At 35.4% G+C, this 13,062-nt stretch overlaps 1 protein-coding gene across 2 annotated transcripts in view; it reads right to left on the bottom strand.

Moving 5' to 3' along the window:
* LOC117343672 (ras-related protein Ral-A-like) overlaps positions 1-11,922 on the bottom strand; it is a 49,906-nt gene extending 37,984 nt beyond the window's left edge. For both annotated transcript variants that reach the window (XR_004536060.1, XM_033906131.1), the window contains exons 1-3: positions 11,775-11,922; positions 10,940-11,078; positions 2,334-2,542 (exon numbers count right to left, since the gene is read on the bottom strand). Coding sequence is in view for 1 of the 2 variants with exons in the window: in XM_033906131.1 (XP_033762022.1) it covers positions 2,334-2,542; positions 10,940-11,047 (317 nt within the window). In the remaining variant the exon portion in view is untranslated. The remainder of the gene's footprint in view (positions 1-2,333; positions 2,543-10,939; positions 11,079-11,774) is intronic.
* Positions 11,923-13,062: the final 1,140 nt, after the last annotated feature.

Raw genomic sequence — 13,062 nt, 5'->3', positions numbered from 1 at the left:
ACTACGTACTGACATCTATATCAAACCAAGTATTCAGTACATTATACGTACTGACATCTATATCATACCAAGTATTCAGTACATTTTCCACTACGTACTGACATCTATATCATACCAAGTATTCAGTACATTTTCTACTATGTACTGACATCTATATCAAACCAAGTATTCAGTACATTATACGTACTGACATCTATATCAAACCAAGTATTCAGTACATTATACGTACTGACATCTATATCAAACCAAGTATTCAGTACATTATACGTACTGACATCTATATCAAACCAAGTATTCAGTACATTTTCTACTATGTACTGACATCTATATCAAACCAAGTATTCAGTACATTATACGTACTGACATCTATATCAAACCAAGTATTCAGTACATTATACGTACTGACATCTATATCAAACCAAGTATTCAGTACATTTTCTACTACGTACTGACATCTATATCAAACCAAGTATTCAGTACATTATACGTACTGACATCTATATCATACCAAGTATTCAGTACATTATACGTACTGACATCTATATCAAACCAAGTATTCAGTACATTATACGTACTGACATCTATATCAAACCAAGTATTCAGTACATTATACGTACTGACATCTATATCAAACCAAGTATTCAGTATATTTTCTACTACGTACTGACATCTATATCAAACCAAGTATTCAGTACATTATACGTACTGACATCTATATCATACCAAGTATTCAGTACATTATACGTACTGACATCTATATCAAACCAAGTATTCAGTACATTTTCCACTACGTACTGACATCTATATCAAACCAAGTATTCAGTACATTTTCCACTACGTACTGACATCTATATCAAACCAAGTATTCAGTACATTTTCCACTACGTACTGACATCTATATCAAACCAAGTATTCAGTACATTTTCTACTACATACTGACACCTACATCAAACCAATTATTCACATATCAAAAACTGTAAAACACTTGAACATCACATGTTTAGGTCCTTATAGTATAGATCATTGGACCGACATTCAACATTTAATTAAACCACTGCGTACACAGTATCATAATTCCTCGTCGAGAGCTGTCAGATCCCCTGATTTTTTATTGTTTTAATCTAACTTTTAACAATACCCATAGCATGTTTTACGAGTATGTGGCTTGTTATAAACTTTGCCTGGGACTTCATTATCAATGAACACAAGTATATACCAATGACAAACCAAAGGCACAATTCACAATTAGTAATTAGCTGAGAGAAAGTGACTAATGACCAATTAGTTAAAGGAAGCATGACTCTGATTGTTCAGTATAAAAACATGTCAACAAAACTGAACAAATAAGATTTATAATAAAACTATCAAAAAGCATGAAAAATGTATCTTATCTGTACAGTCTTTGACACTAATTAACATTTTTCTATTTCAAACACCATCCATTAGTTTGATTTATTCCCTTTATTATACTCTAGACCTCATTGAGATAGATTTTTTCCAGTCGCTAATCATGTGACCTATTCATACTTTAAAAACAATTTTCAGTTTTGTAATTCAGCATGGAGACCTCTTCATCGAACAAAGCAAAAGCAAATTACAGTAGAAATTGTAGAACAGACAATCTGGGTCAAGTGACCTCTTTATCCGTTGATCTAAATGATATCATATTGTGTGATTGCCCTTGCTCTGCCACATGTAGCTTGGCTCTGTTTCCCTTTTAGACACTAATTAGTCGAAGTTACTTCATACACTAGAGAAAAAACACTGGTATCTAGTTACGACAGCTCTGATAAACACAACTTCAGTGGGTTTTTTATGGCTTCTTGTGACATCATCTAATGATAATGAAATGTCATATTGTATCAAAATATCACATTGGAGACAATATATACTGAACATCAGGAATGACATGAAAATCATGTTCTTTTTGCAAATGTGCAAAAAGTCTTGATCCTGTGATAAAGCTACTGGCAGACTGTCTTCATTTAAATATCTATTGTCTATATAATATGTCCGTACATACTCCTTCTCTCCATCTCACAATTATACTGAGGCTTTTTTGACAGGATTTGGTGCTGAATACCATGTCAAAATTTCTGGCTGGAGCCATCAAATTTGAAGTTTGTTGATCGCCAGCCCTGCCTTCATATGGTTGTTTGCTTGCTTCAGCAAAGTACAGTGGGGACAATTAAACTGAGAAATTATGATTAAACTTGAATATCTTGGTGTTTTGTTATTTTCCCAACTTGAGAGTTTGCTGCACTTTTTCCCTAAATTCAAAGCAGTGGGCTCAGTTCCTAAAGTAGTGAAAAAAATGTCCTGTGAGTTCTTACCTAAATTCTGCTGTAGCTTGAAATGACTCTTGTTCTGTGATGGAGAAAACACAAAGGAATCCCTCTCCGGACCGGAAGTAGTTATCTCGGATAGCTGCGTAGTCTTCCTGTCCTGCAGTGTCTAGGATATCAATCTGAACCTCCTCTCCATCTAGGACCACCTTCTTACGGTAGGAATCGGCCTTAGTTGGCTCATAGTCCTCCACAAACTAGCAACAAATAAATTAGAATTGTCAATAAACGAATCTCTAGTTCATAAATTTCCTATCAATTAAAGCAGCACCTCTTGCTTATATTCAGTAAAATTTGAGAACAGTACCTACCTTGGCTTTACCACTGTACTAATACATCTATTTCACTAATTAAAGCTGATCTGTTCTAATTATTCATACCAGTATTTTTTTTCTGTTTTACCATATAAAGATACACTGAGGACTACCGTACCTGTCAAGGGGCCAAAACTAGAAAAATTGAAGATCTCCAGTTAAGAAACCCTTCACAAACTGGACTTTTCTGGTTAAGCTACTGAATTTCTGTAACTTTATTAATTAAAACGTTGAACTCAGTTTTAAGGATATATTTTTGACTAAAATAATCTGTAAACTGTTCGAAACATGTAAGTTTCCCAGCATTCACATGATTTTCATCAGTGTGGTGTTAATATTGGACCCGATACAAGGACAAAACCCTAAACCAACAAATTAGACAGTATGGATGGTTTGTTATTTTAAAAGAAGATTCCTCCAGAATCCTATTCATTTAAGCCGTAAGATTGATTGGAAATGCACTTCCAATTAATCATAATGTGTTTCTATTTCCATCCCACATGTAATGCTATCCGCCCACACAGGAACATCACTGTCTGCTGGTCCCATTAAGACCACTTGTCAAAGTCTATAGAATTGATTCATTAATATTTCTGCCTTACATCACACAATCTCTCCCCAGTTAAATCTCCTTGAAAAAAAAGCCTTATTTGATGAATACTTTTGCTGATCGATGTTCTGTTGAAATTCTGAGACATTATAACGGAGTCCAATCTAATATATTTCATCGTATTGGGGATCCGGTACAGTTCTATACTGGGATATAAATAAAAACACAAACCAACAGGTAAATATCAACAAAACAAAACTAAAACTCTACATATTCATCATCAATTTGCCATTAATTACTAAAAGCCTTTGTTGGATGATCCAATTCCTTAAACAAATACTAAAAGATCAAAGTCAACTGTATTAATGGACAAACAAAAATTAGTCTATGTATACAGGTACAATGTTCTGCAGCATCATACAGAATAACATTCTCATTAGCTGATTACTAACATATATAAACATGTTAAACCCCGGTCATAACTGGTGCCTCAATATACCAGTAATAAGGCCTACCCCTGTCAGATAAGGCCTGGGTTTGGCTAGGAGCCTGAAATTGATCTTCATAAGAAGTTATGTCTATGTGTGAAGAGTACCTCTATTTACTGATAAAACCTGTAATCGTGATAGGAGGATGTTGAGACCCCGATTTTATTACTACCGATAAACTCTCCCGACTTTAACCATCACATGGTTTTCCATTGATACTGAAGACAAGTTCCAGAAAATATCATGGGATTACCAGGAGCTTCAATGACTGTTTTCCATTAGTGAAAGTGTTCACAGCATTATCATGGTAAAGGGCAGGAATGAACCTTTAACAGTGAATGTATTAAAACAGGTTATATTATAAAGGCTATGTTCATATAACAGTTTACTCTAACTCCAGAGGTATTAATTGTGATCTGTTTAATTGAAAGTTTCATAGAAATCGGCCTATAACATCAAGGAAAGGTCAAACAGAAGTACAATATCTCGGTCAAAAACGTTAAAGTAAAGAAATATTAACCAGATAAAAACTGCTTTATCCTGTGAATAGCATTTCATTAGATTGTGACCTTTGTAGTGAAAGGAACCAATGTCAAAAAGACAGACACACTGATCCCAATTGCGATTCTGCCTCACAGCATCATGGGTAGACTGGCCAACTGTCTCTAGAATATCAAAATTATAAATAAAATTGAGTTTTATGAATTTGGTCTCTAGGATGTCTGAATCTCAAGTTTCAAACTAGGGGGAGATGTTCTAGTTTTAGAATTTAGCTGAGCAATTCCTAACAAAAAACTTGGGAGCTGGTGGCCAGTCTAGGTCATGGGTATAATCTACTTTGATTACCCTTCAGCTTTCAACGTTGAACACGGCCAAAAACATTGAATATGGCCACACTAGCTGACATAAGATATATTCCCTAGGTTTGACAGCTACAATGCATATGGCTTACAATGCTCATTTGAATAATCTACACGCTACACTTCACCTTTCACATAACCGAGATTTTTGTGGTCATTATACTTTACAGGTAGACAATCACCTGGTGGAACCACTACACTAAAGGTCATTGACTCTGAACTTTAATTCGCTCACCTAACCTTCACTTTTTATAGGCACAGGAATTATACACTTATTTAAAGCTTATTACTAAACATAAAGTGCACTAAATGTCCTCATAAAGAAAATTTAGTTTTTGTCAGCATCTGTACTATGTCAAAAAGAATAAAGCAAAACGTAGAAACCTTGCCTTCAGCAATTCAACATACGGTACTTTGAATTAGGGCTAATGATCCATGATTTATTGTGATTTTGTGAGAGTGAGAACAGATGAACACAACTTGGTGTTAAGTCCGGCTGTCAAGTTAAATGGACTGCTGTCGTGCACCACAACAGAATAAGCAGGCCTTCAAGGTCATATGAATAAGAATAACCGATTCTGGAAATACTCAATTGTTTTAGCCCTAATTTGTATATGCATGTATCACAATGGGGAAAAAATCAGTGACTTATCCTCGCATTGTAGTATCTATTTAATAAAATATATAGTTCTTTGACTTAAAAGAGTGACCGGTCAAAGAGTGATTTATTAAAGAAATCTTGTGAGACAGAAATATTTTCAAATCCACAACGTTTCTCAACAAAAACTGGAGATATTCAGAATATAATTTCAAGACAACTACTACAAGTGTCACACGTACACCTCAACATGACCCTTGACCTTTGGAAGATTTAATGATTGATCCAGAGGTCTACCACAGCTTATATCAGTCTATGAGACATCCATTTTGTGTACTTGGTACGGAACATGATATCCAGGATGTGACCACATCAAACACATGGGCCAGGCACCAATAATAACCTTCTTCCTTGAATTACAAGTGGCCAGCTGCTTGACATGAAGATACTCCAACAAATTAGCTAATAACCCCTAAATATTACACAAATATTCCATTGATATATCTAAACAAGCTAAAAAGCAATACATGTCCCCCTACCAGCCCACTAACAATAGTAACAATGACCTTGACCTTACATCCCTGAAATTCACCCTTGTATTATAATATATTATTGTCCTTTATCATAATGTGAAGATTAATTAAAATCCCTCAAGGAATGAAGTAGAGTGCTGACAAGCTTTGACGTTACATAACAGACAGAGAGGTTTGGTTTGGTTTGTTTTTGTTTAACGTCCTATTAACAGCCAGGGTCATTTAAGGACGTGCCAGGTTGTGGAGGTGGAGGAAAGCCGGGGTACCCGGAGAAAAACCACCGGCCTACGGTCAGTACCTGGCAACTGTCCCCACGTACGTTTCGAACTCGCAACCCAGTGGTGGAGGGCTAGTGATAAAGTGTCGGTACACCTTAACCACTCGGCCACTGCGGCTCCCATAACATAACAGACAGAGAGGAGACCTATAGTATCCTCATCAGTGTCATCAGTAGGGGACTAATAAACACTACTGTTGGACAAGATGTTAAAACAGGGCGACTGTACTCTGTACCTTATCTGTCTTGAGAACAATACACCCATATTTTTCACTCATTATTCTGACTCTCCATATCATTGTTAATGTGACAGAAAATAATAATCAACACTGATCCAAGTTTAGTTTGTTTTAATCATCTTCAATTGAAAAGTATTATGCCAATTCTATTTTTTTCAAAAAGGAAAAAACACCCTCTGGTTGCTTCACCTATATCTATATACAGCTGAATAACACTCACTACTTGAGTTGCGTTTCTATAGCCTACAGCTGTATTTATATTAGAAATTAAAGCTAATCAGATGTAAAGTCTAGTCTATATATATAAATCTGAGTCTACATGATGGTTTCATTAAAACATTACTTATAAACATTACTTATTATGCAACCAAACAAGTTGGTATGCTAAGTGTTTTCTGAATAAAAGAGCAATTTCAAAATCCTTACAATGTGTTCTAAAATAAACAAGACAGTGTCTGCTTCTAAGCGGGCAATGCATTTACCCTACAGATTGTTTAGACAGGGTTTTATATCAGAAAAGTGAAGTACAATACACCAAATTAACTGAGCTTCACAACATCAACCACCCTCAGAAGGGCAGATAGGAGTCAACCTTAAGGTGCTCAGAACAGGAGATTTCAATGAAGCTTAACTGTAAGCTGCTCAGAACTAGCCAGCTCTACCACACCAAGCTCTACCACACCAACCAAGCTCTACCACACCAACCAAACTCGATCCTCAGAACAACCCATCTCTACCACACCAACCAAACTCGATCCTCAGAACAACCCAGCTCTACCACACCAACCAAACTCGATCCTCAGAACAACCCAGCTCTACCACACCAACCAAACTCGATCCTCATAACAACCCATCTCTACCACACCAACCAAACTCGATCCTCAGAACCCAGCTCTACCACGTGCACACCAACCAAACTCGATCCTCAGAACAACCCATCTCTACCACACCAACCAAGTTTGATCCTCAGAACAACCCAGCTCTACCACGTGCACACCAACCAAAAACTTGATACTCAGAACAACTCAGCTCTACCACACCAACCAAGTTTGCTCCTCAGAACAACCCAGCTCTACCACACCAACCAAACTCGATCCTCAGAACAACCCAGCTCTACCATAACAACCAAGCTCGGTCCTCAGAACAACTCAGCTCTACCACACCAACCAAGTTTGATCCTCAGAACAGGAAATCCAGTGTAGGACATCACCATATCAACCAAGCTCAACAAGACATGCGTTCTGAGTCGAATCCATTATATAACTTTTTCAACCACACTTCTAAAAATGAGTCAATGTGGTGACTCGACTTAACACTGGATGACTCGACTTACTAAGGCATACCAACCTAGCTCCAGTTTGAAGTTGATCTTTATAGATACAGAGTACTTTCAACCCAGTTCATCACTCCACATGATGCATCAATAATTACTTATCATAAAATGTGATCTTTTCTTTCCTTAAAACACAGCTGGTTTAAAATTGGAGTACTGCAGGAGTGTTTAGTTCTCTAGTTCTATTTATAGATGCATACATTGGTAGCTATTGAAGTCATATTTTTCCTCTTGGGTATTAAATCTACCATTCTGTAATCACATATACTAACAAATTCAATCATTTCATTCTTCAATGTTTTAATTTCATATGATCATGGATAGCATATTTTACTAAACAAATGTTGGTTTACTGTAGATTAGATCTGTTAATATGCAAGGTATTCAAGCTATTATCCTGCCACATGGCCTGCAATATTTTGCTGGAAATTGGTCCAACATGCAAGATAAATTATCAGAAAACAACTACTAGTATTATAATGTTAGAAACTGAAATATCTTTCCTCAAAAGCATTGTCATCCCCAGCCAAGTATTCAGCTGAAAATTCATCACAACAAAACTGGTGCAATAAATGATTCAGTGATGGGAGCGCGCTATCGCAAACAGTGCACAAGTTACTCCTAAATGGTGAGCTAAAAATCTTTGTCTATCTTGAAGCATACAGAAAATTGACAGAAGTGTTATTATAATTAGCAGAACTATCTTTACACAAGAGAGACAAACATTTTTAGTTTCACATCCGAATGATTCTTTTCGTTACGTCAGTGAAAATATCATACAAAAACTCAAGTTACATATAATGTGCAACATCTTAATCAAACTAGTCATTGTAAGGTAATTGTGAAAGCCTCACAAAATTACTACCGTATATCTTTATTTAAAAGATCTGTAAGGTATTTCTACACTTTTATTTAAAAGATCTGTAAGGTATTTAAATTTGATGAATTATGTGGTGTAAACAAACTGTTAAAGTAATTTCTCTGAAGTGTACAAGTGATTCAACATCCCTACAAACAAATGTAACTCCACCCTCTGACCGTCATACATGTTTCGGCTGTCACATCATCACTCGCTTATGTTACAATCCTAACTGACAAAACAATCTCATTTTTACCCCATTGTTACAGCAGTATGAGGGGAAGTATGGGTAATTTCCGACAGTACATCATTATATCCTGTAAAAACCTTTGTCAAGTATGAATCATTTTAATTTATATACATATATATATATGATTAATAAGTCTGTTTTTGTTCTATTATGTGTAATAATTAACTATGTGATTATGTCATCCTTTATAATTATAAACCATGATACAATGTAACTGTTACAGAGATAGCTTTATAAAATGATAAAAAGAAAGCAAATGAATTCCAATGCAACAATGATGACCAGGTATACACTAGATATTTTATAGGGGCTGGGGTCAGATGAGATCAGCCATTCTTAAACATTAAACACAACCGTCACTCTCAGTGGTTGCTGTGTCCAACATATTATATAATTGACAGAAGATGGATTTTTCTATAAAGGAATTAACACTATTTCATAATACCAACTTTCAAGATAAAATATGCCTTAGAATTACTATATATACTACAGTGCAATGCAAAACAATATGTGTACTAGAGACACTTTGGGTTGTTTACACTAACATTTGATTACACAATACATCTGATACAGCTGCCGACACTAGGGTCTGACAGGTATCCTCAGCTTCCTATCATAGACGAGGTCAGGTGACCTACTAATACATCAGCTCCAATCAATGTATTTATAATGCAGTGTGAGCTGATACACAGGAGTCACAAATCAATGCTCATTACTTCCCACTCATCTGTCTGGCCATTTGTGCATGTATGATGAATTGGAACATTATAACCACAGCAGACATTTACCATGTACATCTAGACTATCCTAAGGAGTTCTGACCAATGTTACACCTGTATAACTATTATAACTTTATAAGTCATCTTGGTGGTCAATATTACACCTGTTTGTCTGTTGGACAAATATATACACATGTATAAATCCTTTCGAGTGACCAATTATTACACCTGTACAAGTCTGTGACCAATATTATCATTACACCTGGACAAGTGTTTGGACTAATTTTAAACACCAGTGACTCATGCCAGTCTTTTTTCATTATTACATCTGTACAAGCTTAAGCCTCCGACTAATAATAAATCTCCACCTGAGCAATGATTACAAATGTACAAATCTTAATACTGACTGATATCGTAATTACACCTGTACAAGATTTTGGATCAATATCGTAATTACACCTGTACAAGATTTTGGACCATTATCAGTACATCTTTGTAACAGGATCTTGACAAATATTATATAAATTTTAGGCTTTACAAGTATTTTTGCCAATGTTTCACTTGCACAAGTGCCAGAATTGGTACTATTTCTACATAAAAGTATCATTGACCAATATATATAACACCAGTACAATTATCCAGATCAATACTACACCTAAACATGTACCTCACATGTCCAATGCTTAAACATGAACAAGTATTTGGAACAATAAACACCACTTGTACAAATATCTGGACCAGTATTACAACACAGGCGCAAGTCATTAGACCAGAATAAAACTTGTACAGATATGTGGATCAATACTAAGGTTCATATCATGATAATTAATGTTTATTATCAGACATAATTAATATTTGTTGTTGTTAGTGGAATCTTGAAGTCAGGTACAAGTATCTGGACCAGCAGTACACAGACTTACATTTGATGAAATCTCAAATATGTGTTACTTGACCTAAAACTGACCAGTACGGGATGCCAGCTGTAGTTCAGCCTATCAGCATTGAGGAAGTGGACAAAAAAAAATACTGATATTTATATTGCAGACCAGCAAGAAGTAATATCCCACAGTGTGAACCATTTACACTACAGTAAATGTTTATGTTGTATCATTTGGTGAATAGCTATAGCTCAGCAGGTGCGACACACATCTTAAACATAATCACCAGGGGGTACCTGACAGCATAATCGTAATATCTGTGAATACATCTTGTCTACCACACTGAAATACAGTCCATGTGATCAAGTAAAATCTCTCAAAATTTACTTTTGTAAAATATTAAACTAGATCCAATATCACAGTACTACCCAACTTTAATACAGCTGCACATCAAAGTCATCAATACAGTATTCACTGTTAGTATGGAACTGGGAACCAAACAGTTTGGTAAGATATCATTTGATCTGATGCACAATGTTTCATGCTCAGTATCAATTTGAAATCTAAACAACCGGCAGCTGACATAAGTGTATGTAGACATATATTATCTACCTCCGTAAAAACAATCAGTGTCCTGCGTAATCATAATTTGATAAAAACATTGATGCACATCTTTATCATGTCAGTTCAACTCACCTCGTCATACATGAACTGTAGTGTAAGTGCAGATTTGCCCACGCCTCCACTTCCAACCATAATAACTTTATGTATTACTGCAGGCTGCTGTGTCTTTGCCTTCGACATGACTGCAGGCTTGGGTGGCCGGTTCCAACAACTGAACATGATAAAAATCCGATATACACAAACATATACTTATACAGATAGCTGTGTTTATGTTAAATGACACTGTCTTACAAACTTTGTCGTTGTCACTGTCTCCTTACAACATTTACTCTAAATCAGGCTATTACTGGTCATTTCTTGGACGAACCAGTCATTATTTTTACATGTCTGAGTCATACTAAAACAGATAGGGGAAATAACTGAGGTGCTGTCACATTGAACCAAGATCAATACAGGAACCTAACGTAAACACTCCGAAAGTCATCTTACAATCACTTCCTGTCGCGGACTTCTGCTGGGGTGGACCCCACACGAATGGTACACAAACTGTTATTTGTGACATACAGATGGTAAACACACGACTGATAGGGTGTGACACATGATAGCTCGTCTATATCACATTTCCAATATACTTTCATATATTGATTCAACATGTCACATGATTTATATTATATTTATATAACTACTTTCAGTCATTGAACAACAATAGTAACAACAACTCAGAAACGACAGACAGGTACTTGATTTTGAATACACGGGTTGTGTATTGCAATGACAGTGTATTGTCAGTTCTCCGCGAACTTGGGTTTGGCCGGCTGAACATAAACGAAAAAAAGAAACACTTTACAAGGAAACGCACAGCTATTGATCAAAATGTAAAAATAATCATAATTTATATTCAACTTACCAGTAAATTTACAGATCAGTGCACTCCAATTAAAGGTAGAAGCCAAACTTTCAAACATTTAAAATAAAGTCCAACTCTGAAAGTGGAAATGGCGATTCCCTGAGTGCATTATGGGACTTCCGATATGGTTGATTGTAATTTTGGAAATGGGATATACTTACGAACGTTTTTAAAAGCGTTTGCTCTCTAAGAGAGACAACTCGTACAGTTACATAGAACAGTGTTCCAGTAAACGCAAATGCTATAGGATTTGTCTCCACACCGCATATCTTAAATCATGGTAATACAATACAAAAATGAAAAAAAAATATCGATGCTGAATATCTATTCATTTATCCAGAGACCTATATTAATTTAGTATATAAGTCTCTGATTTATCTAATATATCCATTTATTTATCGATTTAATCGGCCACATATGAAATTATCAAATGCTTATTCAAATGCTACAAATCGTCCTGCATGTCGGAATACTATGTGGAATTGGTTATTATGTAAAATGGGTTTCCATGGCAATCAATCTTTGTAGAATACTCCTGCTTCAACATTAAACACATGTAGGCCTATATGTTCAAGTCGTACCGGGAGCGTATAACATCTCGTCAAAATTATGATATCTTAACGGATTAAAAGAAGAAAATTAGTGTGTCGTCCTTCCAAAGTCAATTACGATATCTGACATGTATGTATAGAAACTAGAGATTTTATTCTATAAATATATATCATATTAAACGCATCTTCTCCCGTATTGATGGATATGGAGATGTTGTTCAAGCAAAGTGTCAGAAATAATGATAAAATATCATTACACAAATTCCATAATTCATCTGTATTAGACAGTAGAAATAATTTTTATAAACTCGGTCATACACCAAGCAATAAATCTTTAAAAAAGTAAGGAATTCAGGTAAAGCTTTTTCAAAAAAATGTTTTAAAATCCGTGTCCTCCTTAATTCACAATGACGAAATTCATCAACATGCTTTATAAACACATTTGTATGTAGCTAACAGTGAAGCTCTCTGTATCTCCAGTAAGTGGACACATACCCAATTGCTAATTATTTACACCTGAAATAAGTTATACTCGTTATAGATAACCGATTTTAATCTTTATTATGAAACTTTTTTTTTTTTAGTTTTGAAATAGAGAATGCTTGGTTTCGAGGAATGAAAGAAATGAGTTTGGTTTGTGTTCAGGTTCTGTTTAGTTCAAGAGTTGCGTCCCTTATAGCAGTAATGACTTTGGTAGAGAAGAGTTTCTGATAGCAGCATTATGTGATATGAGTATG

Source organism: Pecten maximus, chromosome 15 (genome assembly GCF_902652985.1).
Source record: "Pecten maximus chromosome 15, xPecMax1.1, whole genome shotgun sequence".
Lineage (NCBI taxonomy): Eukaryota > Metazoa > Mollusca > Bivalvia > Pectinida > Pectinidae > Pecten > Pecten maximus.
This window is presented reverse-complemented; position numbering and strand designations above follow the sequence as displayed.